Genomic DNA, 21,874 nt, shown 5'->3' with positions numbered 1-21,874 from the left:
GCTATCAGCTATTTAAAATACTCACCAAGTAAACCCACACCTGTTCTCCAAATTCCAAATTACCAAATATCTCAATCCTTCACTACCAAAAATCATCAACATATATACAAGTGCAGATGTACCATTACTGATAGATTCAATTATGCCTTTGTGAGGTTCCATGATGTCAACATCAACCACAATAAACTCCGCACGATGCTCTTCCCAGATATCTGAATCTCTTGTAGAGGGGGCGAGGACGACATCGCTGGTGTTGAACTTAGATCAGAGCAGATGTCTTTTGGTTTCCTCATATCATAGACGTGAATGATTCAGAATTTTTTTGCAATTGCATGATCTTGGTAGATAATTGCAGCATGTTTTAAAAGGCTTGTTCAGGTTGATAGCACCCACATAATAATAGTATTTTGAAGCAGCAACCATGAAGAAGCATGAAGCTGGTAATGAGTATATGATGGCAGTGTCAATTTGCAAATGTCTTGCAACTCCTTGTATATAAATTTCTCAACTCTTACCAATAATCTCTGCAGGAACAAGAACCATCTTTAAAATGGTGAAAACGTGTAGCATCTCTAACAATAATTTCCCTACCAACAAGTTTAGCAATATATTTAATGGCAGAATGGCAGTCATTGCACACTCTGAGGTTTTTCATAATTCTCAAAGTTGCATTCTCTGGAGTATTTAGTAGAGCAAATGCAATAGCAAGCTTCTCGCTGTGATGTTTAAGAATCTGTTCCTTAAGTTCTTCCTCAAGATCATGTAACACTGCTTCCGTTTGTGGAACAAACCCCATCTTTTTTATTTCTTTCCAGATTTTATCCATCATCTGATAAATGGCATCTCTTTGTGGGTGCAGCGCATCGTCGACCCCAAAGACATGAGCTTCATTTCTTATCTGAAGCCAACTAAATCCTTGCTCTTTTTTCACCTGCTTATCCTTCATTGATTTTCTTATCATAGCAGCGTCCTGCCATTTACCACATGCGGAGTATACATTAGCAAGTGCGGAATATGCCCCACTATTTTCAGGATCGATTTGAAGCAATCTTTCAGCAGCTGCCTTGGCAAGCTCCACATTTTTATGAACCCTGCAAGAAGCTAAAAGTGAACCCCAGGCTATGTTATCAGGTTCAATTGGCATAGTTTCTATGAACTCTTTTGCTTCTAGGAGCATTCCAGCACGTCCATAAAGATCAATCATGCACGCATAGTGACTTGAAGTGGGTTCAATCCCATGTACATCTTTCAGCATTTTAAAGTAGTCACGGCCTTGTTTTACTAATCCCATATGTGTGCATGCAGAGAGTACTCCTACATAAGTTATATGGTCTGGTTTGATGCCAGATGAAAGCATTTGTCTGAATAATTCTAAGGACTCCTCACCAAGGCCATGTTGCGCTAAAGCTATAATCATGGAAGTCCAAGATACAGTATCAGTGTTTCTAGGTATTAGATCGAAAACATGCTTTGCAGCATTGACGCTTCCAGCTTTAGCATACATGGTGATCAAAGCATTGCTTACAGAAACCGATGATGCTTCCCCAAATCGTATCGCCCTGGTGTGGATTTGTTTGCCATGATCTAAAGAAGCCAAGCTTGAACTAACAGTCAGTATAGCTGCTAGTGTGTAGTTGTTAGGATCTGGGCCATTTTTAACCATTGATCTAAAAAGCTCCAAAGCCTCGTTATTAAAGCCATTCTGAACATAGCCAACAATCATTGCCGTCCATGAAACAACATCCTGGTCTTTTACTGAATCAAATATACGTCTGGCTGATAATATATCTCCAAGCTTGAGGTATCCGTCAAGTATACTTGTTAGTGCAATAACTTTGAAATTAGAAGTAATGTTATTCTCCAGAACTCTTTGAGCAATTTGAACACCGCCAGACTTGGAGTACATAGAGATTAATGCATTTCCCACCGCCCCAGAAGTACCAAAGTTAGTGATAATAATGTGAGCATGAATCTGTTTCCCCATATTTAATTTCTCAAGATTGGCACACGCTGATAGAGCACTCGTCAATGTATACTTATCAGGCTTTAATATTGAATCTCTTAACATCTTTGCGAACATATCGAGCGCTTCAGCGTCAAATCCATGCTGATTATAACCAGAAATCATAGAATTCCATGAAACAATATCTCTTTCAGCCATCAGCTCAAATTGCTTCGCAGCAAGGTCAGATTTACCCGACTTCATATGTAACGAAATCATCGCGTTCCAATTTGAGGTAGTCTTGGACGTAATCCCATCAAAGATAAATTTCGCAGTCACCGGATCACCTAACTTGGAATACATATTCAACAGTGAATTAGCAACACAATTAATCCTACTAAGCCCTAATTTAACAACGAAACTATGAACCTTTTTCCCTATATCCGAAGCACTAAACGAAGCACACGATGAAAGTATATTAGTCATCGTATACTGGGTCGGCGCAACTTGATAATATACCATCTCTAGAAACATACGAATCGCAGCAACAAACTGGCCAGTCTGATTATACCCCACTATCAAAGCAGTCCAAGAAACAGCATCAGGCTCAGGCATGTCCTCGAAAACACGACGAGCAACATTTACGTGACCCTGTTTAGCATACGCAGACAAAAGGGTGTTCCATGAAGAGGGGTTTTTAACAGGCATTTCATCAAACATCCTGTGGGCATCAGAGAGAAACCCAGTTTTTGCGTACACATTGAGCAGATTATTCATGAGGAAAACACTGAGGTGGAGCCCTGACTTGATTATTCGGACATGAACCAACTTTGCGGTAAATGGGTCGTTGTTTCTTAAGCTCCATTGGAGAAGGGATGTGTAGTAATAAGATTGTGAAATGAGCGAGTGTAATCTTGAATTCTCCATTGGATAATCAAGAGTTCCCTGCTGTAAATTTCAAATAACTTGCTCCTCCCCCGACCCCAGTTTTTTTTTTTTTTTTTTTTTTTATAATTTTGGGTATAGAGTTTCACACATATTCATTCATATTAGTTTTATAAATTATATTAATTTTTTAAGGCCCGATTATAAATAAGAAATGAGATAAATAAAAGATTTAAAAGAAATATTAAAAAGTCTTTCTTATATTTCACTCTCTCATTTTGTCACAGTAGGGTCCAATTATAAATAAAAAGTGAGACAAGTAAAAGATTTTATAAAGACATTGTTATGGTTAGACATTCTTTATAATGTGGCAACTTATTAATAACTCGATCATTTATATTATATTTAGAAATTAACTAGAATACTGTATTATTGTATATGGTCTTATGCATCCCAGTCATATCATTTTAGTTCAAAATGTCCATTTGATTATACTACCGCTTTTCATATACAACGTTGTAACAAGTAGCTTTTGTAGTCATTAATGAAAATCATTTGCATCAACAATTTTATATTTTCGTGGCAGGTCCAAAATGCAGTTAAGAGTAAACGCGGTTCTCCAACCTGTACATAACAACGAACTGTATGCAAGCAAAACCTACTTTAAATGCACATTCACAATTTGGTCTTTATAGAACTACACTGTGAGGATTGGACTAGCATAGATGGTATCTATTGTTATTTGCCTGCTGAATTAGGTTGAAAGAGGCCGACTACCCCCAGATGAGGAACCTCCAACTTCACTCTTCGGCACATTCTTCAGTTTGTGGCTTGAAGTCCCTGACTCTGCTACATCACCAATGTCCAAACTGTCGGGAAGATTTTCAGAAGAATCACCTGTATATAGCTGCAAAGTGAAAGAATAAGTAGTCTACAAATCCAAGAACATGTGTAATTTGTTACCCACTACTGCCTCATCTAATAAGAATGCCTATCATACATTATCCCTATTACAAGCATCTGCTATTATAAACTAAGCTACAAACATGTGTGTAATTTACTATCCGCTGGTGCCCGAAGTAGAAGAACTATGGGTCATGAACTTTTTCATTGGAAGAGAAGCAATGAAGGTATCTGGGGAATGATGGTGCAGAGGATGCAAGCTTTATCCAGAATGCAATGCAATAGTATATCATGATTCCATACCTCATTTCAAGGGCTAACAAATGTAGGAGAGAATACACATTCTTTGAGAATTAAGAATAAACAGGATTCCAAACAAATTTACCTCAAAAAAAAATAAAAAAATTGACAAAGAGAATCAGAAAATGCTTATTCTGGTTTTCCAAGAACAAGCAATGGATCCCACATCCAAATATTGATTCTGCAAACAACTCCACTAAAAACAAACCGGTGCGTCTACGTGTATTGTGTAGTAATACTGTAATAGTGGTGGTGGTGGTGGTACCTAATCAGGCATGAAGTACTTTGCCAATAGTTAACACCAAGGATGTTCTAGGACTAACTGTCATCAGAAAGGAGACACTAGATGAGTTATTAAGAATAAACTGGGTCATTATATTGTTTCCTTCCACAATAATTTACAAACAGGTGCGTCTATGTGTAATACTACTGTAATAGTGGCGGTGGTAGTACCTAATCAGGCATGAAATACTTTGCCAATAGTTAACATAAAGGGGACACTACTCACTAGATGAGCTATTAAGAATAAACTCGGACATTATATTGTTTACCTTCCACAATAATATGCTATTCAACTTTTTTTGCTATTTCTGCATAGTCTTGTTTGTTCAATTCAACTCATTTGGACAACCTAAAGTATCATATTGTACCACTTCAAACCTTATTAGGTTCTTATCTCCTATATTTAATTGGTCCAGTAACATATCCTTGTTGTTTCTCATTTAAGATAGCATGATTAACAGCTCATCTACGAATTAGGATGATGGCACATGAAACAAAATAACAAACTACATAGGTAGGAGACCCCCTAGTATCAAGTCTCCATCAGTAACAGAGAAGAACAAGCATACTTCTTAAAGAGGGGATTAAACAATTCACACACACTTTTAATAGAAACACAACTTTACCTCAAGTTGAATAAGCATTTCGACTGTCGCATCCAGGTCACCGTTATTTGCTAGATAGACAACAGAGAGAGAATCATCTGATACACCAGGAAACGTCATCTGAAGATATGTCAAATCCATGTCCCTCTGATCGTCCCACTTGTGCTTCTCTGTCATCTCATTAGGGTACAGCGAGGATGAGCCATGAACAGTCTGACTCTTCAACTTAGAATCCTCAGAGACAGTACCTTGGATATTGTAGCTTTCAGGAGTCTTTTGGCACTGCTTATGAGTTGTTTTAATCACAGGCTGTGACCCGTCCCCGAAAGGCTCATCTCCAGTTTTAGAGGCATTTTCTGTCAGTTCACACCCCTTGTTTTCATTAGAGATACCTCTTCTGGAGAGCGGGATGTATGATGCTGCATATGGATTCAAAGAAAATGTTCCTGCCTTCATTGCCTCAGTTCATAAACAGATCACTGAGAAGGAATTATTATTAAAAGCATGGATTAAGTTTCAATACGTTAACATAATTAATAATAATAATAATAAGTTCCCTCAACATGAATTCACTTCAAAATCATTATTTACATGCATTTGCCTAAATATTCCAACTATGATATTCTGAAAAGATATGTAATACAAAAAGGTTCAGTACAGCCAAAATATTCCAAACAAGTATGGTGACTAAGCAAGAATCACATGTTGATAGCTTCATAGTTAAAACACATTAAATCAATATTATGTTTGCAAATTGCAAGTGTCCCAAACTCAGCTGAGCAGGGTCGAAATTGCTCTTATATGGTGTCAGAGTGATCCATTGGCATGTTCACGAATTAAATGTAATTAGATACCTAAACCATTTTAAAAATAAACATACACAACTTGCTAGCATTGGTCCAAATTCAGTAATCAGAAAATTTTATTAGATTGCCACACAATAGACCTTTAGGAACCTATCACTAGTCACTAACTAATATATTGATAGCGTAATCATATTTTCTCTGGTTTTAGTCACCATACTTATACGAACAATGAACATCCAAATTAAAATAACCTACCATACAATTTAAATATATAACAATCAATATGAAACTGTTAACAAATTTCGATTGACACGTTTAGAAAACAAAAAAATGTGCAATAGAACTTGAATACTGAAAACAAACAGGAAATGCCATGACATACAAGATTAAGATCTTCATAATTTAAATAAATCAAACATGTTATCAAATCAAAGTGCCTCAGATTTTGCTCCGCAGGGTGAAAATCGCTCACATGTTTTGCGATATAGGTGATCCATTACTGAGATTAAACATATATATAACATGATGCATACTATATCTGAATAAATAACGTAAACATAGTTTGGAACAATAAAATGTAACTTGCTAGCTGCAACATTTCATTAATCTGGTACATTATTGAACTGAACAACTCCAGACAAAATATTCTGCTTAATAAAATGAACCTAAAGTCGACTCATTAGTTTTTTACTCAAACTAGAAGAATTAAAAGTTGTTTAAATCAATAAAACATGACTTGTTGACCAACAATAGAATTCTACAAATCTAGTAGAGAATCAAACAGTAAAAATCTAGACTAATTTTTGAATCTACCAGCCACATAGAGATTCCTACAACACGCCGTATCATAAACGTCCATATCACAGCACTCACACCGACATAATAAACTGAAAACAAGCACATAGAGCTAACTAAGCTATTAGAGCAAAAAACACATTTTATTTTATTTTTCGAACAGCAAGCAACAAACACATATCGAGACTGCTTTTGCGCATAACAAACAAAGCTTAAACAATCACATAAACGATACTAATTGATCAGAATCGCATTCAAGTGATACAAAAACGAAAACGAACACATTAACATATATATGATCGCATTCAAGCGATTCAATTACAACACAATAAGATGATATAAAGGCGGTGTGGAAATGATCGATCAAAAACGCATGAAAGTGATACAAACAGTACATATATGTGTGATCGCATACATATATATAGAAAGAAAGGAGAAATGAGGATGGAAAACTCACAAGTTGAATTGAAACCCTAGATTTCACCTCTCGTATTGTGTTTCTGTTTCTCTAGTGAAAAGAAACTGGTAAATCAGGGGATGCTTTTATACTTCATTAAATTCCTAGTACTGCGACTTGGAATGGCATATCTATACTATACTATTAAAACCGAAACATTAAAAGTTTGGTCGGTCGGTCGGTACTTGGGCCAAAATACGGGCCTATCTATATAATCAATTATTCTGGGCCTATTTATATAAATCTATACTATACTATTAAAGCCGAAACATTAAAAGTTTGGTCGGTCGGTCGGTACTTGGGCCAAAATACGGGCCTATCTATATAACCAATTATTCTGGGCCTATTTATATAAATAATTATTCTTTTTAATTTGGGTCAAAGTACGGGCCTATCTATATAACCAATTAATAATAATCCTTTTAAAACTGAAACATTAAAAGTTTGGTAGGTCAGTACTTGGGTCAAAATACGGGCCTATCTATATAACCAATTATTCCGGGTCTATCTATATAACCAATTATTCTTTTTAATTTGGGCTATAGTACCGGCCTATCTATATAACTAGATAATCCTTTTTATTGAAATATATTACTTTTTTATATTTTTGACTAAAAAACTCAATCTTCTAAAATAACATTGAGAAACATGGTAATTACTTTTTTAACTAAAATATATTATCTTTTTATAAATTTTCCAACTAAAAAATTAATCTTTTACAATTAATACGGACATGGGCGACATATTTATACGTAAAGATGTGTGCCAAAAGTCTAAAAGTCAAATAATAAAAAATAGAGGGAGTATTATTATATTGGTCGGGCGGTCGGTACTTGGGCCGAAGTACGGGCCTATCTATATATATAACCAATTATTCTTTTTAACTAAAATAAATTATCTTTTATATATTTTTTAGATAAAAAAAATCAATCTTCTAAAATAATATCGAGCAACATAGTAATTGTCTTTTTAATCAAAACGCTTTATCTTTTTTAGATTTTCTAACTAAAAAAACCGAGTTTTTACAATCAACACGGGCGTCATATATATAAAAATATAATATCATTAAATATAATTATTAATAAATAACATGTGATATTATTCAACCAAAATACATTAATAACATTATTTTTAAATACTCTAATGATCTCATATTAAAAGAAATATTACAAATCTGTCATATACTATATATTATTACACTATTAAAGCCAAAAATAAAAATTCACTTGGTTGGTCAGTTAGTTGAGTTTGGTGAATCGTTTGGTATTCGACCCACGGAGCTCTTAAATTTATAACATGTTATAGTATATTTTTTATTATCAATTAAACCAAAACATCAAATTTAGGTTAGTATGATGGGGAGGTATTTGGTTCATGCGTATGTTTTATACCATATTATTAATTATTATTAACTAAATATCAAAGGTTGATTGGTTAGTTTATATCTGAGTTTATAGGCCACCTTAAATTATAACATGTAAAAGAAAATATTTTAACATTCTCATTAAAATATATATGTTCGACCTAATTTTCAATTAGCCATTTAACGGACTTAACTATGAAGAATTTATCCAACTGTTAAGTAAAAAATTTATTAAACCATATTATTCTATCATAATTTTATTTTTACAATAAAATTAGGTAACTTTAAAATATATATAATAAAATAACAAATAAGTTAACCGCCCGTGCATTGCACGGGTTATAAGCTAGTTTTTTATATGAGAAAATGAATTGATAAGTAATGAATTTTATTTTCTTTTGGGGAAAATGTTATCTCAATATATTATGTTAAAATTTTTTCAAATTTCATATGTCAATTTTTTATTGAATACAAGACATTAAGTAGAGATGGACCTGCACTTATATCAGCCTCATCAATATAATCATCTCAAAAAAAAAATCACCTATTTGAGAATATTTTTGGAAAAATAATTTGTGATTCCTACTATTACCTTTATTTTGATCGATTTTGCTTACTAACTTTGAGTAAAATCGGCAACTTTAATATCTAGTCTCTTTCTTTTAATCTTTTTACGATTTTTATGGCAAACATACATGTATTTCTAGTTCATTTTTTAATTTTTGTAAATATTTAATTAAGGAATGAATATTTTTAGTAATAAAAACTAGTTAAGTGTCATGTACAGATTTTTAAAATATAGAAGAGAGAGAAAAATTTACTACGAAGTTTATACTCGGCAACCTAGTTCCAAGGATGATAAATTTATGGTGTAATCACAGAACCAGGGAGACCTAGATAATCAATTTTACATTCAAAATAACGTCTTGAACATATATTAAAAAAAAAAGATCCCTTTAAAGAAATGTAAGCTAAAAAAATCCCTTTAAAAAAATGTAAGCTAATAAAGTAATAACATAAAATTTGTTCAAATCATAAAAAGGAGAAAATACAAGTGAAATTGGAAAAGAGAGAGCATATTGAAAAACCGATACAAACGGGACACTGTATGTATATAAAAGAGATACATACGTGTTGATTCTGGTGCGTAAGGCAGGGGGCATGGCGACGAGCAGCAGCAGGGACGCAAGACGACGTCGTATAGCAGAAAGAGGATCCGACCGTTTAGCTCTCATCACCGGTCGCCTCAATAGTCTTCCTTCTTCCAAATCATTCTCAGATCTACCTCCTACAGGTTCTCGATCGATACACAACAATTTGTGTCTTTAATATGTATATATCATCACTTATTTTTACCATAGAGATTATTGTATTTTATCATATCCTAGATGTGATTATGTGTTTTTGTGATTCGAATTATTAACTAATCAATTTCTGTGATGCTGAGTGTTTCAATTTTATCAAATGGATGTATCGGCAAGGATTTTCTTTAGTTAATCGAGATCGTATTGCTACTTGACATTGTTTCCGTTGATAGGTATTGTTGTCCTTGTTTGAATTTCTTGCGTTTTTAATTAACTATGATATGCCTTTTTTGATGGAAGAATATATCAAGGCAGCATATGTACATTATGTTTAGTGTGGCAAACCCTCAACACCTAGATTAAGTGCCATGCTTAGTCCAACCTGTTAGCTATGAGTCTATGACATCCCACCTGGCATCAAACAGCAGTAATTATAGATGATAAATACTGTTTTTGAAGTATTTTACAAGTGTGAATGAAATTGAGTCTGTTTGCAGTTTTTGTTCTGTTCAGTTCTGAATTTTGTTATTTATAAACATAGAAATATGATTGTTGGAAATATAGCCGTTGGAATTTGAAAATAATAATAAAATATTTTATTTGAAATATATCTAAGTATCCAACCATTATAGCTAACACCATTGTAGTACAACACCTTACAAGTTAAACAAATTTTACCTAACCACTACTTTTACTCCCTCCATCCCATTCATTTCTGTACTTTTTTTTTTGCATTACTTGGCACACAATTTAAGGCTTCTAAAAAGTATAGTTCGATAACTTGTTTTTGTATTATTTTGTTTCCGAGAAGAGAAATAATTTTGAAACTAATTTATGAAATTATATTTTATGAGAGTCTTAAAATGCGTGCCAAACCCTCTGTCCCAACCGTAAACAATCTATGGGATAGAGGGAGTATTATTTAGCTACACCCCTTGGAGATGCTCTAATAGTGTCAACTGTCGTGGACTGTAAGGCATTTACAAGGTTTAAACAAATCATTGCTATCAACGGAAAAGCGATTAGCTAATATGGTCCGTAAATATGGATATTGTTGTCCAAATGTGAAGAAGAGTACATAGTGAGTGAGTAGATTTAGAAGCCTGGTTATGCTAGTTTTTTTGTTCGCTCATCTCCATTTTTAATTATTTTTTAACTTTATAGGAATGGTTTAGAAATGTACCTGCTTTTAACATTCAGGCTCTGTATAGAGTATGGCAGACTGTACATGACTATTTAAGTTGACAAATGTCAAGCGGGACGTTGTTTCCATGATTTTAGTCTAATTTTAGTTTGATTGGATTTAGTAAAATTTTATTAGTTTTAGTATTGTGCTAAATTCAGCATGTTAAGTGTGTATGGTCAAGTTCCATTCATCCACATGTATTCTAATCAAGTCCAAGTTTTTTCTTAAATGTCTATCATTTATTTCTGTCATCCTTGTTTGTTGAAGAAGTAGAAATGTTTGGTTCAACTTTCAAGTTGAAAAAGAAGAAGCCGTGGAAAGAATTTTGGGTTTCTTTCTAATGGGTTGGATTGGGTTGAATAGGGTCAGTGAAGTTAGGTTTGGATGGACAAATAAGTGTGCAACCTCACATTTCTATCTGTCCCGCTAAAGTATGTTACTGTTGGTCAAAAAATGCAGGTTTTATTAGTTTAATGAGTTTACTACAAGCTATCTGAGTTTGATGATCCAGATGTAAGTTGGGGTAAGTTTGATTATGATGTAGCAATTTAACCCTTAATTAAAACTCAATAAATTATCAAATACCTTTCAGTTTGCTTACACCCGACTTTTGGTCCTTAACACTAGGACCAGGTATAGCAAGGAGTTGAAAAAAAATAGAGGTTTTTTGCAAATATTTTTCTATTAAAGAATTATGTTTTTCCATCTAAAGCATGCAGTGCTGATCTTGACCACTCTTAGGTGTTAAGTGATTCATGATTGATTCTGGGGTACATCCGCTTCAGCAGTCCCAGCTTAATCAATCACATTTCATTGCATCAACAAAAGATTAGGTCACTTATGAATAAGTAGAACTAATAGAATCTCATTTTAGTATGCCTTAGATCTGGTAAAGCCCAAATCATATTTGTTGAAAATTGTTTTGTTCATATGGATTCAGCTGCTAGATACATTTGTAAATAATTAATTTTTATGGATGGTTTTTTACTTTGTTCGGTTAAGATCTTTGTAGTAACTCAAATTCTTAGGCGTTTGCTATTTTCTGTTTGCATTGAGAGTCTAAACATGTAATCAGCCTTATGTCTTTTCTTAGTGCAAGTGTAAATCTGTGTGCATTAAATGTATAGGAATGTATGTTTCTCTCGACTATATGCATGAGAGGTGCTTCGCATATGCATATAAATAATAATGTAACTGAATAATCAGGAAATTAATCCATATCAAGATTATTTTACACACACAATTGGAGGTACAAAATGTAGAAACTAATTCCCCATTATACAAAACAATATTATAAAGTACAGGCAGTGATAATTTTTTCCAAGCCAAAGTACAAAATATAAGAAATTAACTGCAAATACCTACTTCCTAATTCAGTTGATTAGTTGGTTTTAAGTTACCCTAGCTTTTAACACAAACATTCAAATAAATTCCTTTTTAACTTATTTTAAGTAGGTAGTTACGTATCAGATAATACAAAGTAACAAACAAAACAATCAGGTGTTGTATGTTCTTACAATCATGTAACAGTGTAACACACATCGAAAAGATAAGAAAAAAGTAATTCATAGAAAAGATTGTGTAATAAGAACAAAGGAAGAAGTAAAATGAAGAAAATTATTGCAATGGCTGAAGTAGTACAAGGATTGGGCTGCCCGAAACTTTTTTTGTTCCAAATAGGGCAAATTTGATCCACTTTGATGAAGTGCCCGCACCTGCACCTCCTGCGCGGACATGTGAGATGCACCTCATTGTGCCCTTCGCGCAGGAAAGAAGTTAGGCCTGTTGGGAAATTCTATTCTTGTAGAAGACAAGTTAGCAGAGTGTAGAGGTTAATGCTTCTTATGGTTGGGAAACAAGTTAGGCCTGTTGCTGAAATTTGGACTCCTTAACAACCACTAAAATTACATACATAAAAACTGGATGGACTTTAACACGTATCATGTTATTTACTATCTTCTTTTTCATTGGTTGCAGTTGTCCCTCAGAAAGAGGATAAACACACCACTTCTTTCTCATGTGACTTAAGTAATGATCCGTCCCAGCATGAAAAATATGAGGGAGGAACTGGCATAGAACAACATAGGGTCCAATCTCATTCGAGCTCACAAGAATCTAGACCATCTGCCCTGGACGCTGATGAAAAAATAAAACAAAGACCAGTCTCATCAAAAACTGAAGGTTCACCTATTTCAACTTTGAATGCTGAGCATCAGTCAGCAAACATTGAACCAGTGATCCATGCTCGTTCTAATGGTATAAGCCCAAGGCAAATAAGCATTGCAGTTGCAGCTTCAGAGATGATTCGTATTTATTGTTCCTTAGCAGCTGCCATTGTAGTATTCCTGTCGTATATAGGATTTCCTATTCTTGGCAATGGCATCATAAAAAGCGTCATACTTTCCAGGCCACTGTATCTTCTTATGGTCACTAATATATCAATCGTGCTTGTTCCTCTTCTTCTAGATAAACAAAGACCAGTAAACTCTAGTGCAGAAGCAAGTGGTGCATCTCCATTAGGTGCATTTCAGTTCGGGAAAGCCCTGGAGGTTGGCATGATGCTGCAGCAAGTTTTTGGTGGACTCTTCATGGACTGCAGTGTATACTCAGTTGTGGTCGTATGTTTACTATCCCTCGCTCAGAAACTTGGTTGGTAGATGATGCTTCAAAGTTATATTTACCTCAGTAAAAAGACTCCGCTTTTGGTCCTCAGCAGGGCTGTCAGTGATAACTGGTCCATTCCACAACCCTACTTCCAAATTTTGTGGCATTTGTTGTTTCCTAAATTTTTTTTACTGAATTGCTATTTTCACGTGGTGCATTTAGCGTGTAGAAAGAGATAAAAATTTTATATATAGAGACTGAAAGGTATGTTTATTTAGTGGATTCAAGGCCCAAGTAGTTGATGCAGCATTATAATGTCAATTAATTTGTATGGACTGCTGTTAAATCCCTAGATAGACCGCTGCTTATATGTCTTGCAAATGAATCTGAAACAACTTTTTCCAGCTCAATTAACAAATTTACACCCAAATCATGGGTATACAATTTTTCACATATTACAGTGCGGTTTTTTATTTAAACAGTGCCAAGTTCAACATATCGAATTTGCAAATTGAAATGTTTATTATCAAGTTATTTATGTACTGAGAATTATAATCAGTCTAGTAAGTGCTTAAGGGTAGTCAAAAGCTCAGTTCCGTTGACATTGGCGGTAAGGAAACAAGAAAAAACTTTTGAAAATTATGGTCTGTAATCATTTCATTGAGGATGAAGAAAGCAACCTTGATTTCTCAATTTATTACAAGGATGTCAGTTGATTAATCTTTCCTCTGATATATTAGAGCATAGTCCTTAAAGAGTACACTATTCTGCAAATTTATGTCTACATGCCAAGTACTCAGCAGACCAGGGGCGGATTTAGCACACAAAAGTTGAGAGGGCACTCAGCAAATTTTTGGAAAACACCTGTAAAAAATTTTTAGGGGGAACAAGTGTCCCCCTGCCTCTTCCTAGATTCGCCCCAGCAGTAGACCCTTCCGAAACCCAAAAGTAGGATCTTAGAGGGTTAGAACTTAAATATACGCATCTAATCTTAAACCCCGAGTGGAAGATGATCTAAATTTTTTTACCAGTTTACCTTCATGGCTTCATGGGAACCTAGTATGACAGAGTTGATAGTCGATGACTAAACATCAGCTACCATAGGATGTACATTTCTGAAAAGTGAATGATTTCTAGTTATAGAATGGAGCATGTGGTCGGGGTGGATATCATGGGATTCCGCTCTTCTTTGTGTTTCATGTACTTGTCAACTCGAGCATTGTAAACATCACATGACGCAGTTGTAAAAACTGGTTTTGTGAGCATCTCCGAGAGATTATGTATAATGGTTGGCTATATTCAGGGACGGAAGCCATCCATGGCTGAGGTGGGATGCAGCCCAGGTTGATTCAAAACACACAAAAGAATTTATACATATCATCAGTCCAATATTATAAGTAACGCATGTAGAAAAAAATATAACCCATACTTTTAGTATAAGTTACAACCTATAACCCAATGTACCAGAGCCTAATGCACTAAAATCTATTTACTTAAGTAATAGAAATCCATGCCCATACACTTCTTTTACAAAAGAATTATCTATAACCTTGTTTGTGTAAAAATTATACCTGAGGGCTCATTTGCCGTGACAAATATAGCAAAGCAAACATGATAGACTATCTTTTGCTAAGAGGATGGAGGGTTGAAATGGTATAACCTTTAGATAATCTTTATAAGTGTCATCTAAATACCATCTAGAGAATTTTGGCTAAGGGTTTTTCAGGTTGAAGATGCTCTGAGCTAGAATGATATTCCTCGAAGACATCACTGATCTGGATTTTATTTCTACTAGGTTCTGAATTTTATTAAATCTTCACCACAATCATAATTAGTCTAGAATATCCCTCACAAACAGAAGTGCATTTCTGGTTGGGACTTGTTCCTTTACTCTCCTAAATGTTGTACCCAAATAATTATGTTCGATCATCTTGTTTATATGCCAGCTATCCCAGCTTCAGGCAACATTTGATTGGGTTGATTCACAAATGTACATTGATATCACATGTCTAGTACGACAGATGGAACCAAGTACAGAAATAATTTTGTATGCCCATCACTACGAGGTCTGGAAGAAAGGATGCCCTAGAGCATCTCGGGCCGTGAGCCTTTCCTTTGGATCAAATTTTAACAGTTGATGCAGCAAGTCAATGAATGACGACCTTGAGCATTCCAGATATGGAGACAGCATATTCTGCAGCCATCGTGGATTAGTTGAAAGTCAGTGATTACTGAATATACAACTATTATTTATATAATAAGTAAATATTTAAGCTGAACGAACTATTGACATCATTGTACAGCATGGTCAACAAAATTTTGAATATTATAGAAAGAGTATGATGAAACCTTCAAACTGTCTAGCTTTTTCACTGATTTGATACTCTCCCTCGAAACAGCTCCTTCAGGCCAGTTCAGTCGATGTCTTCTAAAGTACTTCTCAGAACCACGGCTGCAATGAAAGGAAGGACATTTACAATCACCACTAAAGCAAGAACATTAACAATTAGTACCTTTTATTTTATACAATAGAACACAAGGCAGCACCGTTTTTGTATACCTACTCTAGTCCCTACTTTTAAGAAATAACTTACTCTGCTCTTTGAATCATATGCTCAGGCAAAGGTCGTCCTAAAACTTTCTCCATCATTGCCAAATGCTCTAAATTCTCATGTGTCTGAAACAAAGCTTCTCCCTGAAAAGATTATGCATCTCTGTATAACTATTTTGTTTTATATTAACTGCAATAGCAACAAGAGAATTTAGGTCTAACCGAGCAGAGTTCAACAAGTATGCAACCAATACTCCACATATCACATGGGTAACTCCATCCAAGACCTGCATAGAAATAAAAGCAGATCACAACATAAGATGAGGCACCAGTTTAAAATAAAGAAATAAATCAAAACACCAAACATATAATATAATTTTAGAATCACTATTCATTTAAATCTTGTACAGTAATTTGTAGTAGTAAAGCTCATAAAATGAGCCAAAAAACTCATTGCTCATAACAATCATTATACAAAAAGCTTCTAACTTCAAATAAATTAAAATACAGAGACTTGTACACATGATGGGTAGAGAGGTAACATATATATATTTATTAATGTAAACAGTGTTATTGCACTAACTAAAATATACTATAGTTGCCTGAAAACAGGAGTTGTCAAGAAAACTGTTGCACAAGTTGATCATATACGTCAATAAACAAGAACCTTCAATTCCATCACTAAACCTGGATGACTAGATCCTATCTAAACAAGTTGCTGATATAGCTACTACTGCAACGGTCAATTAAAAGTAAAGAGTCTTCTAAATGTGTGGAAAAGGTAAAACATGAAAGATATTACGGCATAAAAGAAGAAGACCCAACACTTAAGAGATGAAACTGTTGGAGCAAAAAAGCTCCCTATCCAAAATCAGTCATAACAAGTATAGTCATACAGTTAAACTTTACCAATTTTCAAATCATAGTTTTCTGCACAAGTAAAAATATTTTATAAGCTAGAACACAGGTAACAGTATCAAGAGGCAGTCAAAACCATCACTTTCCAAAAATCAATAATATTATACTCCTATCTTTTTGATAGCTGTCCCTTGCCTTCTTTGTGCATCCCATGCTGCCTCTCATTTTAGTGATGCTCATTATTCAGCTCACCTTTACAATACTTACGTTACTGGTCTTGATTGAAATACAGACACAGAATATACGATATACACTAATGCATCCCTCTTTGCCAGCAGTATTAGTTACCTAGAATAACCTCAGGTGCTCGGTAATGCCTTGTTGAGACAATGGAGCTATGTTTGTGGTTATCATATGCAGTACTACCAAAATCAATCAGCTTAATGACGCTTGACTTTGGCAAGCACCTGAAACGCGTTTCATCTGACGAACTCCTCTGTACCATTCCAAAAATTTATTTAATAAACAATTTGAGTCTGCACCTGGTGCTAGACTGTCCAATTAGAAAACACAGATACCTTGCGGCCAGGAAGCTTTATATATTCAGATGACACAAGAAGTATATTTTCTGGCTTCAGGTCAGTGTGGATTAATCGTAGGTCATGCATATCTGTTACGTATAATAGAGCACAAGTATGTTAAGCAAAATTTCGGCATATTACCATACACTGGACAAGCAAAATTTAGCCCATATAAATCAAGATAATTGGTCAAATAAAGAAAGTATGAAATAGCAGGGACATAGCAAGGCCAAGAACAATCCACACACATGCTACAGATTCCAAAAGCTGTCGTCCAAATTCTCGAACAAGATCGACAGGGAATGGTGAGTATTCATTTCTCCTAAGAAAATCAAATAAACTTGGTCCAAGCCTCTCAAACACCTGATAACACCATCGAAATTCATTGAAATGAAGTTCTCAATTTAGTTTACATAATTACGATGTATGAATCAAGTTGCAAAAGCGATGGCTCACAATCTGAGCCTTCACACACGGAAGATTCAAGCACATAATCTTTGTTACAGTGATCAAAATCATAAGCAAAGGCACATTCAACCATATCAGTATTTATGTATTGACCAATAAACACTTAAGAAACTCACATAGTCGATGCAAGTAATATATAAAATGCAATGCAGACAGTACCATACTTTCCTGATCAATATATGCACTGAAACATAAAAGAAAAGAGGCAGAGATGAAAAATAAAATAACAGTAAATTCATATGGCATACTTACTATGCATATATGATTGCGGTAATCAAACCACGTATGAATCTGCACACAGCTGCACAAAGAAGCAACAATGAGTGAAGATAAATAGGAAAATACATCAAGCATCAAAATAGGAAGACACTTGCTCAAGCACTTAACACTACGTACTGTGATCCGCCTTGGTCATTTTTAGCAAGCTGCTCAAGTACATCAATTTCAATCATTGCTGCCTCACGATACTTGCGTATGCTTCGAACCACCTTGATTGCCACATATTCTCGTGTTTGTCGATCCCAACACTCCAATACTCGACCAAATGTGCCTACAGCACTAGCAACTTTCTGTGATAACAGAATTATGGCAAAAAATTTAAGAGTTTGTAGAAACCACACACTTGACAGCTAACCTTCACCCATTTTGCTGAGTATTTTATCTGTAAATCATCAAAGATGGAAAATATAAATCAAAGAGCGTCATAAGTGGAAGTTAAAGATCCTCAAAGGACATAACTACATGTAAAGATTTATTAAAACATTATATCATTCAATTAGTATACTTTTGTGCAAAACTGCTTGAAATTTTACAGTCAACTTCTCAGTCAAAGTCTTTCAAGTTGAAAAGTTTAAAAGTGAATTGTAAATTCAACTGACCAGAAGGCTCGTCATTGTGCAGTTGCACATGGTTAATTTATTAGTAATTTCACGAATCTGTATACATGTTACGTAATTAATTATTTAATTTGTTTTATTTATTCCTATATAATTTTTCTATAAAGTAAATCAGTCGAGAAGTAATTTCAGTAATCTGTTCTTTTCTCTCCCAAAGACCATGTTTGTTTCAAGGGACTATAATCTCCTGACTATTAATCTTTGTTTTTCACTTTTCGAAATTTAGAGGACTATTATCCAATGCAACTACATTTATTTCACATCTTTTTGATTTATTTCTCTGGGATTGTAATATTTCCTCTCACTGGGTATTATAATACCATTAAATTAACTATATCAAAAATGAAAATGTAGTGTTATGTGATAATAATCCTTTAAATGTGAGATAGATAAGGTAATATAAATCCATCGATACAACCAAGCCTTAATACATAATCAACTAGCAAAAAAAAGGAGAACAACAAGGTGCAAAAAGTAAATCAACAATAATTCTCGACGTGGGTAATCAAAGCATTTTCTATTGTAAATGACTCCATCAGCTGATTACAGCACTGACGAAAACCCCACGAAAATAAAATTGTACAAGAACAATAACTGGTGCAAGTAAAATCGAAATAATTTGACATAAACAAGAAACAATAAAGAAGCTTACATCTTGAAGTCAAATTGTCGCCAAGATTAAACTCGAAATGACCCTCACGATCATCAGTCCTTTTCCTTTCATCTGTCCGTTTCCGATTGTCGACATAAGGCTACACCCACAAAATCACATAATACACACAGACAGATACGTAACTAGCTCCCAATTCAATTCAAACCCAAACATCAAAAAATAAATAAATTATCTCGCTAATTAACATAAATAAAATCAAATAAAACACAAGAATCAGACCTGTGGTTGTTGGGGAGGGGGTTGTTCCAGGGCAAAACGACGTCGTTTCCTGGAAGTGTCTTGCTGCTGATGTTCCACCATGTCTCCTCCGCTTATAACAGACTCAGAGATGTGTGTTCATATATGTATATATACGTATGTGTGTCTATATATGTGTTGTATAAATGTTTGTATCTGCAACAAAAATTACAACTTGGAGAGATATATTTATAGGGAGAGAGAGAGAGAGAAGAAGAATTAGACAGCAAAGGGGGAGAATTGGCGACAAAAGGGATTAGGGTTCTCTATTAAGACCGGAGGAGAGGCTTTGAATTTTGGATAATGATAAAAAAAAAAATTACCACACCCCTTTTATTTTTTCCAAATATCTTTATCTTGTAAATGTGTAATTCACGCTCCAAAATTATTCAAAATATAATTCAAATTATTTTTATTTTTAAGTTCTGATATGCAATTTTAACAACACAAAATGTTCCTCAAAAAAAAAAACACAAAATGTTATTTCTTCTTAAATGTGATCAATTGAAGTACAAATTGAATTTTGATTACAATTTTTTTTAATTTGATATTATATAAAATATCATAATTTTAATAAAATTATAACAACAACTAAATTTCGAAAATTAATTTTCAATGGTATATTTGATATTTGTTTTAGAAAAAAATATTCCAATGCTACACGCTATGCGGTATTTATTGTAAAATATCTTCTAAATAAGTGGTTTCAGTAATTATATAAAACATTTTTTCGTCTTATAATTATTTTGATCAAAATTTAGTGAATATATGTTATAAAAGACGTTCACTCGTTAATTTTCGTCTTATAATTATTTTGATCAAAATTTAGTGAATATATGTTATAAAAGACGTTCACTCGTTAATGTATGGTTCAATTCTTTGATAGTTAAATATGTGTTTCGATTTTTGCTACAAAAAATTGGACATCTATAAAATTTCTCCACAAACACAAACAATTATATCTTATTTACTAGAAGTAATTGGTTTAGTTCCGGAAAATAAATAATATAAGTATTTTCTATGTATTTCTAAACATTATTAGTAATTGGGAAAATAGATTTTTTTGCCACCCAACTTATTATTTGTTTAGAAACCTACCACTGAACTATAATTTTTTTCTTTTTTGCCACTAATGTTAGGTTTAGATATTTTTTTTTGTCACTAACGTTAGGTTCGGATTTGATTATTAACACTATGTTATTCTTTTTAGAGTTAATTGCATTTGGCACCCCTTTGATTTCAGCATGTTGCACATTGCACCTAATAGCTTTGGAATAAACACTATGCAGCCCCTTACTTTTAACCCGTAGACACTTTGCACCCTTTCCGTTATCTTCTGCCGTTACCGTTAACTTTTGAAGGGGCATTTTGGGAAATTTTATTATATTTAATTAAAATCAGACCTTTATTTAAATTTTCCGACCATCTAAATGATATTATTCGGAAATCTATTTTTCGGTAGTCTGCAATATAATAGTGATCAGTGTCTATATCTTTATATGTAGTACTCCATATGTGTCCTAGGTAGTTTATCTTATATGACAAGAGTACGGATTTTTTTACTCAGAAAGGAAATCTCAAAATTAACTTATGGAACTATATTTATAAATTGTGGGAACCTTAAAATACGTGACAAGTAGTAGTAAAGAACTATAAAGTCAAGTGATACTATATATTTGTGGAGTCTTAAAATAATTCATAAAACTAAATTTTTTAGGTTCTTAAAATGCCTGTTAAACTCTCATACTTCAAGGTAAACTAGCTAAGGGACATATAGATGACTGTATATAATGTTATAGACACATATCATATCACCATAATATTACAGACCACCACTATGTTTTTATAATGCTAAAAAAATAACATATTGTTAATAATCAAATCAAAACATAACGTTAGTGACAAAAAAAAATCCAACGTTTTTTTAAGGAAAAAAAAAACAACATTAAATTTTATTCAGAAAAAATAAAATAAAATAATTTTTGAATTTTTTTGGAGTCTCCAAATGCGTGTCCAACTCTCGTCCTCCAAGGTAAACTACCTAGGACACTACATAAAGATATAGACACATATCAGATCGCCATTATATTGCAGACTAATACTATATTTTAATAATACTAAAAAAATAACATAATGTTAATAATCAAATCCGAACCTAACGTTAGTGACAAAAAAAAG

General features: G+C 33.7%; 4 protein-coding genes across 4 annotated transcripts; 1 reads left to right on the top strand and 3 right to left on the bottom strand.

Moving 5' to 3' along the window:
• Window positions 1-370: 370 nt before the first annotated feature.
• LOC108196556 (pentatricopeptide repeat-containing protein At2g22070) lies at window positions 371-2,942 on the bottom strand. Its single transcript, XM_017364006.2, has one exon. The coding sequence runs from the start codon at window positions 2,867-2,869 to the stop codon at window positions 512-514; it is 2,358 nt and encodes a 785-aa protein (XP_017219495.1). The 5' UTR covers window positions 2,870-2,942; the 3' UTR covers window positions 371-511.
• Window positions 2,943-3,368: 426 nt separating this feature from the next.
• LOC108209927 (polyadenylate-binding protein-interacting protein 5) lies at window positions 3,369-7,111 on the bottom strand. The gene is made up of 3 exons (XM_017381147.2): window positions 6,976-7,111; window positions 4,939-5,396; window positions 3,369-3,734 (listed from the first exon to the last, which is right to left on the bottom strand). Exons 2-3 carry the CDS (start codon window positions 5,371-5,373, stop codon window positions 3,582-3,584), a joined length of 588 nt encoding a protein of 195 aa, XP_017236636.1. The 5' UTR covers window positions 5,374-5,396; window positions 6,976-7,111; the 3' UTR covers window positions 3,369-3,581.
• A 2,296-nt stretch (window positions 7,112-9,407) lies between these two features.
• Window positions 9,408-13,763, top strand: LOC108205212 (uncharacterized). Its single transcript, XM_017375069.2, has 2 exons — window positions 9,408-9,632; window positions 12,806-13,763. Exons 1-2 carry the CDS (start codon window positions 9,500-9,502, stop codon window positions 13,483-13,485), a joined length of 813 nt encoding a protein of 270 aa, XP_017230558.1. The 5' UTR covers window positions 9,408-9,499; the 3' UTR covers window positions 13,486-13,763.
• Window positions 13,764-15,181: 1,418 nt separating this feature from the next.
• On the bottom strand, window positions 15,182-19,964 carry LOC108205482 (serine/threonine-protein kinase AFC3). The gene is made up of 12 exons (XM_017375464.2): window positions 19,679-19,964; window positions 19,439-19,538; window positions 18,525-18,551; window positions 18,287-18,440; window positions 18,143-18,191; window positions 17,671-17,785; window positions 17,420-17,511; window positions 17,190-17,337; window positions 16,206-16,270; window positions 16,027-16,127; window positions 15,782-15,884; window positions 15,182-15,626 (listed from the first exon to the last, which is right to left on the bottom strand). The coding sequence occupies exons 1-12, from the start codon at window positions 19,757-19,759 to the stop codon at window positions 15,492-15,494; spliced, it is 1,170 nt and encodes a 389-aa protein (XP_017230953.1). The 5' UTR covers window positions 19,760-19,964; the 3' UTR covers window positions 15,182-15,491.
• Between the last annotated feature and the right edge of the window lie 1,910 nt (window positions 19,965-21,874).

This window comes from Daucus carota, chromosome 1 (assembly GCF_001625215.2).
Source record: "Daucus carota subsp. sativus chromosome 1, DH1 v3.0, whole genome shotgun sequence".
Lineage (NCBI taxonomy): Eukaryota > Viridiplantae > Streptophyta > Magnoliopsida > Apiales > Apiaceae > Daucus > Daucus carota.
This window is presented reverse-complemented; position numbering and strand designations above follow the sequence as displayed.

Excerpts from the sequence above, each read along its gene's own strand:
- LOC108209927 (XM_017381147.2), bottom strand. The coding sequence starts at position 5,373 with ATGAAGGCAGGAACATTTTCTTTGAATCCATATGCAGCATCATACATC. Across the intron at positions 3,735-4,938 it reads AAATGCTTATTCAACTTGAG|CTATATACAGGTGATTCTTC; the intron begins GTAAAGTTGTGT and ends TTCACTTTGCAG.
- LOC108205212 (XM_017375069.2), top strand. The coding sequence starts at position 9,500 with ATGGCGACGAGCAGCAGCAGGGACGCAAGACGACGTCGTATAGCAGAA. Across the intron at positions 9,633-12,805 it reads CTCAGATCTACCTCCTACAG|TTGTCCCTCAGAAAGAGGAT; the intron begins GTTCTCGATCGA and ends CATTGGTTGCAG.
- LOC108205482 (XM_017375464.2), bottom strand. The coding sequence starts at position 19,759 with ATGGTGGAACATCAGCAGCAAGACACTTCCAGGAAACGACGTCGTTTT. Across the intron at positions 16,271-17,189 it reads AGCACCTGAGGTTATTCTAG|GTCTTGGATGGAGTTACCCA; the intron begins GTAACTAATACT and ends ATTTCTATGCAG. Across the intron at positions 15,885-16,026 it reads CATATGATTCAAAGAGCAGA|CCGTGGTTCTGAGAAGTACT; the intron begins GTAAGTTATTTC and ends CTTTCATTGCAG.
- LOC108196556 (XM_017364006.2), bottom strand. The coding sequence starts at position 2,869 with ATGGAGAATTCAAGATTACACTCGCTCATTTCACAATCTTATTACTAC.